Source organism: Cannabis sativa, chromosome 3, assembly GCF_029168945.1.
Source record: "Cannabis sativa cultivar Pink pepper isolate KNU-18-1 chromosome 3, ASM2916894v1, whole genome shotgun sequence".
Lineage (NCBI taxonomy): Eukaryota > Viridiplantae > Streptophyta > Magnoliopsida > Rosales > Cannabaceae > Cannabis > Cannabis sativa.
Window position 1 is genome coordinate 27406330 of NC_083603.1, and position 16559 is coordinate 27422888.

The window sequence follows — 16559 nt, forward strand, 5'->3', positions numbered from 1 at the left end:
GATAGAAGCTATAGATTCCATATATATGATTAGCACTCCCACTCAATTGCACTACCATGCTCCCAAAATGTACATATCACCCTGACCAAAAAGTAGGCTTAACTAACAAATCAAAGAACATGAATAATAATCTTGAGATCGAACCTAACCATGTCAGGATTAAGATCATTTGATCTAGGATCAACTAGGTGATATTGAATTGAATAAATATTACGGTAAATTTATCATATCTAATCCAAGTTCAATATTGGTCCCTTCCAATGCATACTCCATGCATCCAACCCAGCTTTACTTTAACCAATGCCCTGGAAAGGACATAGCACTTATCCAAGGTGCAAGTAAACTATGTTGTAGATTATCATATCAGTTAAACCCTGTGTACTGATAAATCTAGGAATACATTTAATCACACAATCTCGATTACTTTCCACTGTGCTGACGTCACAATAAACAAGAATATCAATGTGATAAGGGTTTGGATGAATTTATAAATCAAATAAACATATAATTGATAACATGAACCAAATGACACATTAAATAAGTGATGAAAATATAAATCTGTTTCTTTATTGATATTTGAATAGAGAAGATTACATTGAAATAGAGTTTCATTTAGGGCACATAGCCCAACATTAGTATGACCTTGCATGAGCCCAAGAGCATTACGGAGGTTCTGGATCTCAGTGTCATATCCAATGGTTGTCTGAACATTTGTTGCTGAAGGGATTCCAGTGCTGGGAGTACCCAGTTTGGCTGCTGAATTGGTGTTTCCAGTCTCTTGCACACCGGGTGTGATCCCAGCCAGAGGAGACGTCACACCTTGACCCGCAGTAGGTGGTTGCATGTTTGGTTGCTCAGGATTAGTGACTGGTGGGACCCTTGCATTCCCTGGGGTCTACAGCGTAGGATCTGCCACTAGTGGATCCACCTGATCGACCACGCCTCTGCGAGTTTGCACCACCATCATATGTGTTTGATTAAACTTAAAGCAAAGAGCAAACTTGGATTATTGCTCTAAATGAAAGCACCAAAATGTTGAGCTCGCCTTTAGCCAACGACAATGAGTCAAATAGTAAGCAATAGAAAATATAATTAAAGTATGAACTAATAAGCAGTAAGAACATAGGATTTTAAAGAGATTCGGCCCCGTTAGTTCGGTAATAGCCTACTCCCCTTGGATTGTATTAACTCAAGAACAAAGAATACAGTGTTTCCTCTCTTGAAGCTCTCACAATGAAATCGCTGAGTATGCTCTCTTAGATTTCTCTCAAGTAATTCTTTCGACCCCTATATCAGTGAGAATGGATCACTATTTATAGGGCTAAATGCTTGAGGGAAGGTTTCCCTTTTGCTTACAATGTCTATAGTTGGTAAGAACACATATTACATATTTAGAATACATAGATTATGAGATCTGGACAGTTTGCCATATCTCTGTGATACGATCCCAGACTTATAGAGATTGCTTTTGTGCTTCACGATGCAAGTCTTGGAATTGCTAAGTGTTGATACGATGTTCGAATCGTTTACACCCACCTCGCTCAGTCGGGAAGACATTGTCCGTGCAGGTGTATGCTGAGCTTTGTTCGGAACATCCCTTCAGTCAAATGTAGGAAATAAGGTCCACGTGTCACCAAGATGTGCTGCCATGTCATAGTGCGAAAAATGGGATAACAGGGGCAAAGTTGCTAATTGATAAAGACACGTCATCATTTAAACGGAATAATGGGACGGAACCTAACAGACGGACTAAATTTCTGTAAATGTAATAGTTCAGGAGATTCTTATCAAGCTATATATTTTAGGGGCCAAAATCAATTTTGTCAAAAGTTCAAAGGGGAAATTGCTAATTACTCCTAGGGAAAATTTGTATTTTACTATTTTATTGTCGTTTTATCGACGTGTCGTATGCCAGATAAATTGTCGTTTTTCGTCTTTTGGGTTCACGCCGGCTAAATATAATGAAACTACGACGGGAAACACCGAGGTTGATGAAGCAATTTCGAAGCCCTTTGAATAGAGTTAAAGATTTCGCTTAAACTCGAAACCCTTTGAAGCTTTGCTTGCAATGTCTGAAGATGCCTTATTTATCCCCAAAAGAGAATCTATTAAGTCATCAGGTAAGTTCCTTGTCGCCTTGAATTCAATTTAGGATGTGGTCGTTTGATTTTGAGCTTTCTGTGCCAAGAAATTTGAGGTAAAATGGTGATGGAAAGAAAAGGAAAGTATTTCTTTCTTTTTGTTTGGGGAAGTTGTTTTACCAATGGTTGAAGCTATAGAATTAGAAGAGAAATGAACTGTTTATCTGGGTTTCTTGGGTGCCAAATTTAATCACGAAAGCAATTTAAATTGAAGAAAAAAAAAGGGTATGGCCATATTGATTTTGTTTGCTTCTGGGGTTTTGAAATGGGGTTTAGTGGTAGGAGTTGACCGAGTTTTGCATTTTTAGGGGGCAATAGTATTGGATGAGCAAGTGAGTGTATTTGACTATTGTATGCACTTTAGCCATTAGAAAAGAAAGACTTTTTTTTTTTGTGTGTGTGTGTTGTTTAGAAGATGAAAAGAGGGTCTATTATGCCCAGGAACCAAATATGAATACTTGGACTTATTAATTTTCTTACATTTCTGCTGTTAAATTTGCTGGAGATGGGATTGTTTATGAGTGAATTGCTAATCATTTTCGGTTAGTCGGGAATGTTGCTGCAAATCGCAGGCGTCAACACGCCGTTACAGTTGGGAAAGAAAGAAGAGAATCACTGGTTCGTGCTAAGCGTTTATGCAGAGTTGGTACAAGTGGTGAGGATGATACTCTACCCCATGATGAGGGGATGGTAGTTGATGAAGAGCTATCAAATTTGGAGACTCAAACTTTTTCTGCAGTAGAAGAATTATTGTCTGCAGTTTCATATCAGTACGTGATCATGATTGAAAAATAATTATTTCGTTACCATTAACTAGAAGTGTGGTCTTAATTTTGGTTGAGTTTTTTTTTTTTTCAATGCTATATTAAGTTAAGTCATCTTTGCTGTTGAAATAGGGGAAAAGGTGCATTACAAAAGAGAGTGACTGCTCTTCGTGAGCTAAGGCGGTTATTGTCGAAATCTGTATTCCCTCCTATTGAAACTGCTCTTGGAGCTGGAGCAATATCCATTCTTGTACAATGTCTTTCATTCGGATCTCCTGATGAACAGGTTTGAATATCTTCTCTTACCTTTAATGATTCATTGAATTTACCTTATTGTGAATTCAGTAATAATTTTTTTATTTACATGAACTAAATGAATACTATACAATTAGTTGAAGAAAAGCAAATTTAATGAGAAAATAACTGTAGATATAATCTTTGAGAAGAGTTGTTATGTATAAAAAACCTCCTACGGATTTTCTGGATGCTTATCTGTCTTTTCCTTGTTGTATTGCAGTTGCATGAAGCAGCTTGGTGCCTCACAAACATAGCAGCAGGAAAGCCTGAAGAAACCAAAGCCTTGTTGCCTGCCCTACCGTTGCTTATTGCTCATCTTGGAGGTTAAAAAAAAACGTGCTTCTCTTCCAAAGTCCATAGCGTGCCTATACCAGTCTTCATTAAACCAAAACTTTGTTGCTGCAGTTGCCATGATTTGTAATTAATTTGCAATGATCTTGTAGAAAAGAGCTCCTTGCCTGTTGCTGAGCAGTGCGCGTGGGCATTGGGAAATGTTGCCGGTGAAGGTGAAGAGCTGAGAAAAGTTTTGCTTTCTCAAGGAGCCTTACAACCTCTTGCAAGGATGATGCTTCCAAACAAAGGTTCAACCGTGAGAACAGCTGCTTGGGCATTGTCAAATCTAATCAAGGTGCCCAATCTTTCATCCTACAATTCTCACAAATTTTTATGCATTTATCGCTTGATGAGCTTGGGGATGGAATTATCTTGGTATTGTTGTGGAATCAAATATTTCTTTCAAACTATATATTGCTTTGCTTGGATGCAGGGACCAGATCCTAGAGCAGCAACAGATCTCATTAGAGTTGAGGGGGTATTGGATGCAATTATTCGACACTTGAAAAAAGCGTAAGTGGATTTTCACTGCCTTGAAATTAATGATTGTTTAAGAAGGTTTGAATATTCTTTGCTGATGGTTATTTTCCTTTCATTTTTACTTAATCATGTCAAGAAATAAGAGGTTCATACTGAAAATCTTATGTTTAGACAAAGGATCTAAAGTATAATCAACTCCTTTCTAAATTAGGGATGATGAATTGGCAACTGAGGTAGCATGGGTTGTTGTATATCTCTCAGCCCTTTCAAATGTTGCTACCGGTATGTTAGTGAGGAGCGATGTTCTTCAACTTCTTGTGGAAAGATTGGCAACAGCAAGTAGTCTCCAATTGCTTATTCCTGTAACAATCAAAACTAAATGGATTTGAACTGTATTCTTGTTTCGGTATTCGGTCCAGTTAACAGATTATGTTTATACATGGTATCTTGTCTAGGTTCTACGAGGTTTAGGTAATCTTGTTGCTGGCGAGTTACACACGACTTTTGCAGTTCTTGTTCCAGGACGAGAAATCACAGGCAAGTGAAGTGCATCTTGTCTGCTAAATCAGGAGTCATACATTTAAACACACATTTTGTTCTTATTATCATACTCACGTCATTGCTACTTCATAACATCTGCAGATAAAGTAGTAGAAGTTCTAGTAAAGTGTTTGAAGAGCGAACACCGAGTATTGAAGAAGGCAATTTCTTTTTCCTTTAACTAAATCTTTCTTTTACTTGAGCATTAAGTGAAAGTATGCTCATTTGAAGATTCAACATTAATGCAGGAAGCGGCTTGGGTGCTATCCAACATAGCTGCTGGTTCTATAGAGCACAAGCAATTAATTTATTCTAGCGAGGCAGTGCCATTACTAGCACGGCTTCTAACTACAGCACCGTTGGATATAAGAAAAGAAGTGGCATATGTGCTAGGGAACCTCTGTGTTGCTCCAACAGGTGATGATGGAAAACCAACACTGATTGTGGAGCATTTGGTCTCACTCGTTGGCGGAGGATCCCTATCTGGTTTTATCGAGTTGGTAAGGTCTGCTGATACCGAGGCTGCAAAACTTGGGCTTCAATTCATGGAACTGGTAAGGGAACACAGAAAATGAATTGATTCAAGTTAAAATTCCAATAATTTTTCAACAATGTTTGATGAGTGTTTTGGTTGATTTGGCTGGCCATTGTATGCAGGTGTTGAGGGGAATGCCAAACAGAGAGGGTCCAAAGCTGGTTGAGCAAGAGGATGGAATTGAGGCCATGGAAAGGTTTCAATTCCATGAAAATGAAGACCTTAGAAACATGGCAAATGGCCTAGTTGATCAGTATTTTGGTGAGGACTATGGTCTTGATGAATAATAATAGGTTAGGCCTGGTTTATTTATATTAATATAGAAGTAGCTTTGAGTTTCACTCTGAGAAATGTAAATTTTGATATGCATTTGACTGACTTTTTGGGATTATTTTAGTTGCTTTTACTATATTTAAATGGTCTTTTCTTTTGTGCAATTTTGTTCATCTAACGAATTTCTTAACAAACACCTCATTTATGCAAATTTAGCTAATTTGGTTATGTAATGAAGTAAAGGCTGAAACATAATTATACAAAAGTGAAAAGTTTTTAGTGTTGAAAGCTGGTTTTAGTCATATGAAAGTGTGCATATTTTATGAGAAGGGTGCTAATTAGGGATTTTTTTCTCTTGAACTTTGACATGTAGGGGTATTCATTTAATCTAATATGTACTCGCACTAAGTGTGGATTTTATAATTTAGGTCAAATCAAATCCGCATAATAACTTAAATCTAATTCAATTTGAAAAAGTGTGGATTTGATCGGTTATTTTGGATTGATTACTTTTAATATTAAATTATTTAATATAACTAATAACAAAATAAAATAAATTATTGTTGTTTTATGTTTCTAATAACAAATTAAAATAAATAAAACAAAAAATAACAAATTCAAAAAAAAAATGTAAAGAAATATTTAATTTTGTTTTAAATTATATTTTTTTTTACAAATAAGAATGGAGTAAAAATTTGATTTGAAATATATTTATATCATATGTATTAGATTTTTAAATTATTATTTTTTTATCTTAAAATATTAATTGTATATATAATTTTTTTACATTAAAATATGTGTAGATTGGATTGGATCGGTTACTTTTACATGTAAATCAACATTCGATCCACACAAGTGAGGATTAGATTTTTCAATCTAATCTAATTCGCACAAGTAAGAATATTGATGCTTTGCGAATTATTGGATTGGATTGGATTGAATTGATTATTTTATGAACACTCCTATTGATATGTATCAAATCATGTTCTAACTTTTTAGATTGTTAAAAATCTTTTGAGATTGTTGGATTCAAAGATTTTTTTTCCAATTTCGTTTAATTTTAATAACAAGTTGACTGTCTACTTTCATATGACTAAACATACCATATTCTAGTACTATGACGACGATATAATAATAATAATAATTTTATGAAATAAGTAATTTAAACCTGTTGCCCCTGATTTTGTCCAAAATACGTGGACCAACCGGATGACGACACGTAGACTGAAGGAGTTTAATGTTAAGAAAATCCTGCTAAGTCTCTTTCACCAAAGCGATCAGCCCTAGACATGTCTCCCGGAGAAGACGTGTGAGTCTCACACGCTCCCGAAGAGCAAAGCCACAAAAAAGCCTCTCCGGGAGGTGTCAAATCCTATCTGAACGGTCACCTCGCATTTAATGCCGCATGGGAGAAGGCGTATTGAAACTGCCATATGTCTTAAAGTCTGATGGCGTAACCCCCTTTCTGCAGCTACTATGCTATGATTAGTAAGCCTAGTGACAGCTACTCTATGAGGAATCACATCAGTCAAGAAGGATAAAGGACTACGTCTATAAAACCCCTACAAAGCCTAGGGATTAGACCATGCATTTCCTATGATGTATCCATTGGGAATGTGTGCCTTTACTGGGAATTACTAAAAGCCATGTACCTCAATTCTAGGGATCACCTTACAAAAACACTATAAATACCCCCCAAACTCATTAAGGCAGGGGTCGAGAATTCTGGGTTTCATAAGAACTAGAGAGGAAAAATCCACCAAGAACATTCTCTGTAATAAATACTATCATAAATACACAGACTCGTGGACTAAGGCTCATTATGCCCCAACCACGTAAAAATCTCTCTCATTAATTCCTTACAGCTTTCTTAATTAATATTATTATTATATTGGTTGCCGAAAACCTCGGTCAACATTTTGGTGCTTTCATTGAGAGCTGAAGGAAGCGTCTGAAAGTAGACAAGTAACAAAACAAAAATGGTGGAGACTCGAAACACACGTCAACCTCGCCCACTTTAAGATGCTCAAGTCCCAAACAACGAGGACGTGGCCTCAAGAGCGAATGTGGGCTCTGAGGAAGAAGAAGGAACACACGATGAAGAGTATGAAGGAAACTTCAACGAGTACGACGCCTACGACGAAGGCAGCTACACAGAGCTGGTACTCTTGAGACAAAAGGCTGCCGATCACGAGGCTGAAATTGCAGCCCAAAAAGAACAAAACCAAAAGATGCAAGAGGTGATGCTGGCTGTAATGGCCGCTTTAGTAATTTGATTAGTAAAGGCAATTAGCACTAATTTTTATTATTTTATTATTTATGAATTTATTTAATTGTGGACCCCAATATTTGGAAATAAATATTAGAGTTATAATTTCTCAATTTCGGACTAGGAGTATTATTTAGCTTATATGTGAAATATGCAATTTTTGTAATTTTTGTACGGCGACAACTGAAAATGCGATGGATGGCTAGATTGATCACATGGCTAAGTTTAGAACCTTATTTATTACTGGGAAATATTTTAAAGAAAATAAATTATCGGGTTTGAGCGGGGTTATGGAATTTGACAATTTTACCCCTAAGTTGAAAATAACCTAGAATTTTACATTAAGGGCGTTTTAGTCTTTTCCTTTTTGGAGGATGGTGTGGCTGTGTGAGGGTGTGACAGCTGCCCTCTTTGTGGGCTGAATCAATGCATAGGAAATGCATTTCTCACAATTGAAGAAAATAGGAAAAAACAAAAGAAAACACCAAAAATTCAAGAGAAGCTCTCTTTCCTTCACCTCTCTCTCTCTCTTCGAACCAGCTAGGAACCAGGGGATTTCTTGCTGAATTTGTGATTTCTACCAAGATTTCAAGGAGAATCAAACTAAGGTAAACCCTAGAACCCTTGAGTATGTGTATTTTTCAAGTTTTAAGTTAGTTTGAAATAGTGAATTTGTGATATAGGAGCTGTTAGGGTTAGGGTTGTTTGGAGTTCGAATTTTATGTTTGATTTGAGTTGTTTTAGGATCCTAGCAGCTGGTATTGTTGACTGGTTTAGGTTTTATGCAATTTTGAGATTTGAGTTCAAAGCTTTGATCTCTAATGGCATATTTGTTTACACTGAGTTTTTCTGTGAAATAGTGGTTGGATTATATTGTTTATGCCCTAATTAGGTACTCTGGAAGGTTTCATTGCATTTGGTGGAGAATTGAGCAATGAATGAAAGGTTTTGGGAAACCTGGTGCAAACCGGCTAGCCGATTTGCAGGGCCACAAAAACCGGCTAGCCGGTTTTGGCAGGGTTTCCCGGGCCTTTCATTTTCTCAATTTTTGCCTTTGCGATGCCTCGGTTGGGTGTTTCCCCATTTTCAGAGTTAGAATAACCTATTGAGAGTGTAACAGAACCTAGGGTTTTGGTTTTGGGTTTCCCGGGATTAGGGTTTTAATCATGTAACTTACCCGGTTTCAAAATGTGATTAGGGCATCCATCTAGCACGAGATTTCCGTTCAGGTCGGCCAGCACACTTGAATTCGGAAATCAGGTAAGAACTGAATATAATGTGTGATATGATTATCTGAATGTATGTATATGTGTGTGTATATGCATGCTTGGATTGTTATTTACGCTACCAACACTTGTATAGTTATGATACAGAGTGCATTGGTATAGTGAGTGTTGTTGTGAGTACGATACAGTGATACCAACACGAGTACGGGAAAGTGCTAAGGTGTGCGGTATATCACTCAGTGGTACTCAGAGTACGAAATAAACGCTACCAACACTCGTACAGTGAGGTACGTTGTGCATGTGGTATAGTGGTTGTACCCTAGTATTGAACGTTCATGCTCATCTGTTAAGCCCTGTAAATAGGTGTATAGGCGCCTAACTACAGGTCGGAAATTATATGATATGTTATATGCATTTCTTACTGAGTCTGTCGACTCACAATTCTGCTTCCATGTGTAGGTAGAGGAAAGGCGAAAGCTGAACAGGAGTGAACCTGAGCTCGGATGAGATTGTACATGTCAAGCAGCTCGACCTGGAGTGTTCGGTCTCGGGACATCTGGGGATTGTATTTTGGTAGTCGCTGTGCGACCTGTAATAAATGTATATTTTGGAATGTTAACTTTAAAAAGTTTGAAAACGGGATCCCAATACCTGTAAATAAGTTATTATATCGTAAAGTTTATTAATTAATATAAAAGGTTTAATTTGACACGATTTTCGAGAAAAAAGTTCTTTTATTAGCAAAGATTGCACTGTAATTAAAAAAAGCACTGTAGCGTGCCTTAGCATTAGGGTGTTACACTAGCCATGCAAAAAGCCATGGAGGCAGCAGGAATCCACCTGCATCCTAAAGCCATCCCCGCTGGACTTGGAAAGGAACCAGAAGAATCCTCGCCGAGTACCCAAAAGCAGAAGTCTAGGGAACCCAACCCTATAAGGTATCCCTCCGAAAGGGAACCAAAAGAAAAACCCTACTTCCACTCCCGGAAAAAATAAGGTGCAAGATCGCGAAAGGTCCGCTCAAATTTCCCAAAAGGGAAAGGTCCGCAGAGGGGCAAACTCCAAAAAGGGAGTCTTGGCCCTCAGGATCGAGAGGACCGAAAGAGCGTTTCTGTGCACCAAGAGCCCCGGGGGAGAGGAAGGAGGGGCCAGAGATGTCCCCATTGATCTGAGAAATCAGATTAACAGGAACCACGGTGACCTCTGGAATCACCTGGACCAAAAGAAATACGGACCCGCAGTCTCCACGGGAACGTTAAACGAAGGAATCATGGCAGAACTTCCCATACTCCGAAAAGATATCGCCCGAGTCTCCCGAAGACAAAAAGGCGATGACTCTGACTCCGACTGTGAAGACCGGGAGCCTTGTGCCAAGCACATCCTGGAAGCGTAGCTCCCCAAAAATTTTAAGATGCCCGAAATGGCAGCTTATACTGGGAACTCAGATCCAAGCGATCACCTGTCACGATTCAACCGAGTCATGACAGTCATGAGAGTCAGCAACGACGCCAAGTGTTTGTGCTTCCCGCAAACTCTAAGCGGATTCGCAGAAGAGTGGTTCAAGAAACTGGAACCAGGATCCGTGGATTGCTGGAATAAGTTGCAAACCAGCTTCCGGAGACAGTTTTTCGCCGCAAGGAAGGTTAATCTGGAGGTCAGCGCCTTGACTAACATCAAGCAGCTGCCCACGGAAACATTGAAGAATTTCATAAAGAGGTTCAAGGAAGAAGCCTTAAAAACCAAGAAAGTCGATGACGGACAACAGCTCGCTCTTCTCCAAACAGGCATCCGTACAGGGACTCCATTCTGGAATGAGTTATAGGAAGAAGGAGCTTCCAACCTTCAAGATTTCTCGAAGAGAGTCCAAAAATATATCAACCTGGAAGAGGCCCAAACAGTGGCCTATGGGGGATACTATCCCACCGGGATAGCAGGATATGTGCCCAAAGCTCAGCTCCCAGGCACTTTGCCAGTAGCCGCTCCACCGATGAGCGGCATACAATTTTCTGTTACTCCCGGATATAGTCAAGGTCAGGCCTTGGCCCCTGCATCTTCCCACTTTGGAAATCCCTCGGGGATGAATGGACAAGCCCCGTCGCACTCCGCCCCGGCCACAAGTTTAGCCGGTCCTTCTCAAGGCTCAAGGAGCAAGAGATCCTCTAAAGGTAGCAACTGGACGGAGGATAAGCGACAAAAAAGGGGGTACACTCCCCAATATACCCAGTACACGGAGCTAACGGACTCCCAAGAGCGGGTGTATTTTGCTACCAGGAAAAATACACACTACCGGAGACCGCCTCCTCTATACAAGGATAGCTGGACCCCAGTAAAAGATGCGAGTACCACAACGACATTGGGCACAACACCAATGAATGCAAGAATCTCAAGGATGAGATCGAAAACTTGATCCGATTGGGACATCTTTACGAGTGGATCAAGAACCGGTTGCCTCACCTCAATCTGGTTCAGGCAGCGGGAGCTTTGCCTCAAGGAGCACCAGGGGGTGTGGCCGGAGCATTAGCCCCAGTCGCTCCCCCCGGAGATGCCCAGCATATCCCTGGCCTGCCACCGAGACCCAACGGGAGAGTGGCTATGATCTCAGGAGGACCTCACATCGGAGGAACTACCCGTAAGGAGCTCAAACGATACGTAGGGGCCGTGAAACATGATGAGGTTTGGGAGGTTACTCAACTCCCAGCTCAAAGGCCCGGCTAATGGACCAACCCATTACATTCACAGAGGAAGACGCTAAGACATTGCGTTTTCCTCACCATGACGCCTTGGTCATACAGACTCCCATCGCCAATAAGATCGTGGCCAGAGTCTTGATCGACAAGGGGAGTTCTGTAAATTTATTATTCAAAGAGGTCTTCACTGCAATAGGCCTGACGGACCGAGATCTTTCACCGAGCGGTTCCCAGCTCATAGGGTTTAATGGAACAACACTTATCCCAATGGGAAAATTGAGGCTCCCGGTCACCTTGTGCCCGGATACACCCGAAAGCACTTTCAAATACTGCACATTTGTGGTGGTGGATGTTGGAAATTATTTTACCAGGATCTTAGATCTACTCACAAGTATGTTTATTAACATCCTAAATATGAACTTTCTAAAACGATAAATTAAACACATATAAAGTTTAGGAAACCTTACATTGGGTGCAGCGGAATATAATGACTCCTTCCGTTCAGATTTCTAGCCCTTGATTCCTTTCTGTAGCAGAGCATTATCAATATCTGAACCTGGATCTCTTTCTCTGAATCTTTGATGCTGAAACTCCTTTGCTGATGATCTTTCTTCACGATCTTCCTCACTATGATTGAGGTATCACTTGATGTGTGTGGGCACTACTCATACACTAAGGATTTCGAAATTATCAAGGAAGAAGAGAGAGAGTGGTCAGCTAAAGATAGGGAGAGAGAAGGCTCAGTTTTTCTGAATAGAAAAAGTCAGAAGAAAAGTGTAATTTTTCTGAAGCCTTCACTATCTATTTATAGCATTCCACTAGGGTTAGATTTGAATTATATGGCATTAAAATAATGAAAAAATCAATTTAAAAAAGCTACAAAGGTGGTCGGCCATACACTTAATGGATTGGGCCTTGGGCTTTGCAATTTTGCAATTTTAACACCTTTTGTATCTGATTTTCTCAAAAATGCCAATTTCCTAATTCAATCATTTAAATGCCAATTCTAACTATTTAATAACTATAAATAATTATTAAATAATATTGTCATTTATCATATTTATTAATTGAACCATACAAAGTATCATAATTAACAAATATGCCCCTATAAACTCTTTCTTTACAATTTCGCCCTTACTTAGTGAAAATTTCACAAATAGACATAGTCTAATTTGAGAATTATAATTGATTAATCAAAACCAATTACATGAGTCTTACAAGCAATATTATCTCAACTAGTGGGGGGACCATGGGTCTATATAACCGAGCTTCCAATAAGTAGATCAAGAATTTAGCACTAAAATTCACTAACTTATTAATTCTTCGTTGAATCCACGCATAGAACTTAGAATTGCACTCTCAGTATATAGAATGCTCTATATGTTCCACCATATAGACACATCATTAGTTATCCATTGTTATAATCCTAATGTGATCAATGATCCTCTATATGAATGATCTACACTGTAAAGGGATTAAATTACCGTTACACCCTACAATGTATTTATTCCTTAAAACACTTGACCCCATATAAATGATATTTCAGCTTATGTGAAATGAGTACTCCACCATTTATGTTCGTTTGGTCAAGCTCGAAGGAGATCATCCTTTGCTTACTATTCGCCAGATAGAAGCTATAGATTCCATGTTTATGTTAGCGCTCCCACTCAATTGCACTACCGTGTTCCCAAAAAGTACGTATCACCCTGACCTAAAGGTAGGCTTAACTAACAATTCAAGGAACACGAATAGCCTTTCAAGATTGAGCCTAATCATAACAGGATTAAGATCATTTGATCTAGGATCAACTAGGCGATATTGACTTGAATAGATTTTACGGTAAGTTTAATTAAATCTAAGTCAAAGTTCAATATCGGTCCCTTCCGATGCATACTCCATGCATCCAACCTGAGCTTTACTTTAACCAATGTTCTGGAAAGAACATAGTATTTCTCCAAATACAAGTAAACTCTTGTTGTAGATTATCATATCGGCAAAACCACGTGTCTCGATAAATCTAGGAAACTTTATTCACATAGTCATGTTTACTTTCCAATGTGTTGACGGCACAATAAACAAGATCAAGTATGTGAAAAGGGTTTCAGATGAATTTATACATTATGTACATATAATCATGAAATAAATCATGTGAACCATGCAACATTAAATGTTATTTCTGATCTATATTAATAAGTAAATCTGATTATATTGAAATGAGTTTTATTTTGGGCATAAAACCCAACAAACTCCCACTTGCACTAATATAAAACAAAAAGTGTGTTTCAAATAATCTCAACACCTTGATATACAAATCAAGTGTAGTAGTAGTAAACTCCTCGTAATAGGATCTGAAAGGTTGAATTAACCACAACCTTTTCTCCATCATTACTCTTCCTTTAATCACAAAATCATTGATAATGTGAAATTCCTCTCTATATGTCTACTCTCTTGGGATACTGGATTCTATACCTTTGGCAACTACTTTTGGTTAATCAGGAAATTAACACTAGTAGTTTAAGGCAGTTTGGAATGATGCCAAAATGTATAGAACTTTCCTTAGACTGAATAAGTACCTTTCCTGCAGCTTTAACATTCAGTCTCTCTCTGGTAGACCTAGAGACTTCAGATAGGTTTTTACACTTCTCCAAAATCACTATTCCACCCCCAGAGTAACCACCATCTTATCAGAAAAATTTACTAGCACAAAGGCAAATTTTTTGAAATCTGATATGGTGTAGTCTAAGAGTTTTAAACACACCCTTATAGACTAACATATAGTTCCACTTCTTAATCTTAGAATTTACTTGATTGTCTTCCAATGTTCTTCTCCTGGATTAATCTGATACCTACTCATTACTCCCACTCAACAGCAGGTGTCTGGTCTAAGGCATACAAAAGCATATCTAAGACCTCTCACTGTTGATGTAAGAAATTCTTTCATGGCTTTATCTTTTCTCGAATAGTTGAAACTTTTCCTTAGATAAAATCTATGCCTAAGAAGTTGTGAAGCTTCTATAGATTGCCATTAGAAAGAAAATGCTTCAGCATCTTAGTAAAGTAAGTTGCTTGCATTAGAGTAAGTAATTACCAGGTATACCATAAGCCATAGGTTTAGATAAACTCAAACCTATAATGCTAGGAACAGGAAGTTTTGTTAAGTCCATTGAATGGACTTATAAACGAAAATTTCCTTTTATGTCCTTGTAATAGAAAACTTTAAGTTACTCCATGTGAATGGATTAAACCATAGTTCTATTGGCTTTCTTCTTAGTTTCTTATCTTGACAATCCATTACTTGTTTAAACTCACAATGGATTTTAATCACTAGTATCTCCCAAGTCATAAGAAGGTGAGTTCCTAGAAACTCTCCCACTACGACAAGGTACCGTGAATTATGTCGAAGAAAACTAAATGGTATTAACCTCTTTGGTTGTGACAAGACAGCAGAGGCAGTGGGATCATCATATATTATATAAGATGATAGAACACTTTTGGAATCAAGAATTAAATATCTCCTTTATTTGCTACTTGTTTTCAGACTTAGTCATTTTCTTAGAAAAGTAGTATTTGTTTGAACAAACACTTTCTTATCTATTGACAATGGGATGGTCCACCCCTAATCATTTAGAATAGCTAACAAACCATGGTTAACAGTTCTAGCTTTTCTTAAGATTTTGATTAGGTCATCCATGAATCTGGTAATGATTTACGTTAAGTATACAACCATTACATCATTCTGAAATTGTATTACCATAGAAGGAATTAGGCAACGACTAGTAACTAATCATCAATATGCAACTCGAAATTTCTGGGGAGGTAAGTTTGGATATAATTCAAAAATCAATTTAATGATCTTTGAACTGCATATCTACTAACTATTTCTCCACCCCTATCAGTTCGCAAGATCTTTAACCACATACCTTAATGGTGTTTAACCATTGCTAGAAATTAATGAAATTTTTCAAACATTTCAAATTTCTTTGCATAAGGTATAATCTAGAGTTATCGTTTTAAGAATACAACGAAAAACTCATATCCACCCCTGAATGTACATCCATCTGCGAATGAGATGAACTACTTTCAGTGGATATAGGCATATTAACTCTTTGCAGAGATTGATCTTGTCAAATCCATTATGAACAAGATACAAATGCCATAGATTAAAAAAAATGTGGTAGTGTCTATTGATGACATAGGTTTAGTTACATCAAAGAGTTCTTAGAATACTGCAAGTGGATCCTGGTCACAGAATACCTAACTCATATTCCATACAGTTTTAATCCATTAATAGAAGATGGATATAAACACTTGAGAAAGTGTAACTGTATTGTATTCTGGAATTAGAAATATAAGAAAATTTCTATTTGGAATCTAAAATTAAAGTCAAAGACTTAAATTTATACCAAATATAATGAGTAGTTCTATCTTGGACCAGCACTACTAATATAACTCTAAGTCTGATTTGCCCATACAAGTAGGAGATTTCTAAGATTGAGGATTTATATCAATTGGGAATAGAATTTCGGGATTATAATCATAAGCGTCATTTAATTTCTTAAGAGAAAATATAGAATGACATGAAATGATTTATAGACCATTCATCCAATGATATGTTTTGAAGCTAATTCAAAATGAATAAGCTAAGAGGAATTAGGATAATTTCGTTTATAAATAAGAATATGCTTCGATTAGCGAAAGTCAAAGTAATCTTATTTATACAATCTTCTTGTTTCATATCGTAAAAATACTAGTCTAAGGTGTCATCAATTGATGAACAGCTAGATGTCGCATATACAATATTTATCTTTCGAGATCTAACACTATTATGAATGTCTAATGGTGAAAATCCACTAGGGATTTATCTCATTAGATAAACAAGCCAAGTTAGACCAACAATGAAGATTCGAAATTAAACTACAACTTAATAACAGAAAATAACATGGTTCAATATAAATTCATACACAATTCAGAAATTATAAACATATAGCAAGTAGGAATGACAAGTGAAAATATT

The 16559-nt window shown here is 37.6% G+C and overlaps 2 protein-coding genes across 2 annotated transcripts; both read left to right on the plus strand.

Annotated features, from left to right (window-relative positions):
• The first annotated feature begins 1830 nt into the window (after nucleotides 1–1830).
• Nucleotides 1831–5527, plus strand: LOC115711319 (importin subunit alpha-9). The gene is made up of 11 exons (XM_030639658.2): nucleotides 1831–2120; nucleotides 2689–2911; nucleotides 3038–3191; nucleotides 3423–3525; nucleotides 3646–3830; nucleotides 3969–4048; nucleotides 4227–4377; nucleotides 4471–4552; nucleotides 4658–4716; nucleotides 4804–5109; nucleotides 5213–5527. Exons 1-11 carry the CDS (start codon nucleotides 2069–2071, stop codon nucleotides 5375–5377), a joined length of 1560 nt encoding a protein of 519 aa, XP_030495518.1. The 5' UTR covers nucleotides 1831–2068; the 3' UTR covers nucleotides 5378–5527.
• Nucleotides 5528–10278: 4751 nt separating this feature from the next.
• On the plus strand, nucleotides 10279–10680 carry LOC133036002 (uncharacterized). Its single transcript, XM_061112468.1, has one exon. It carries the CDS (start codon nucleotides 10279–10281, stop codon nucleotides 10678–10680), a length of 402 nt encoding a protein of 133 aa, XP_060968451.1.
• The last annotated feature ends 5879 nt before the right edge of the window (nucleotides 10681–16559 follow it).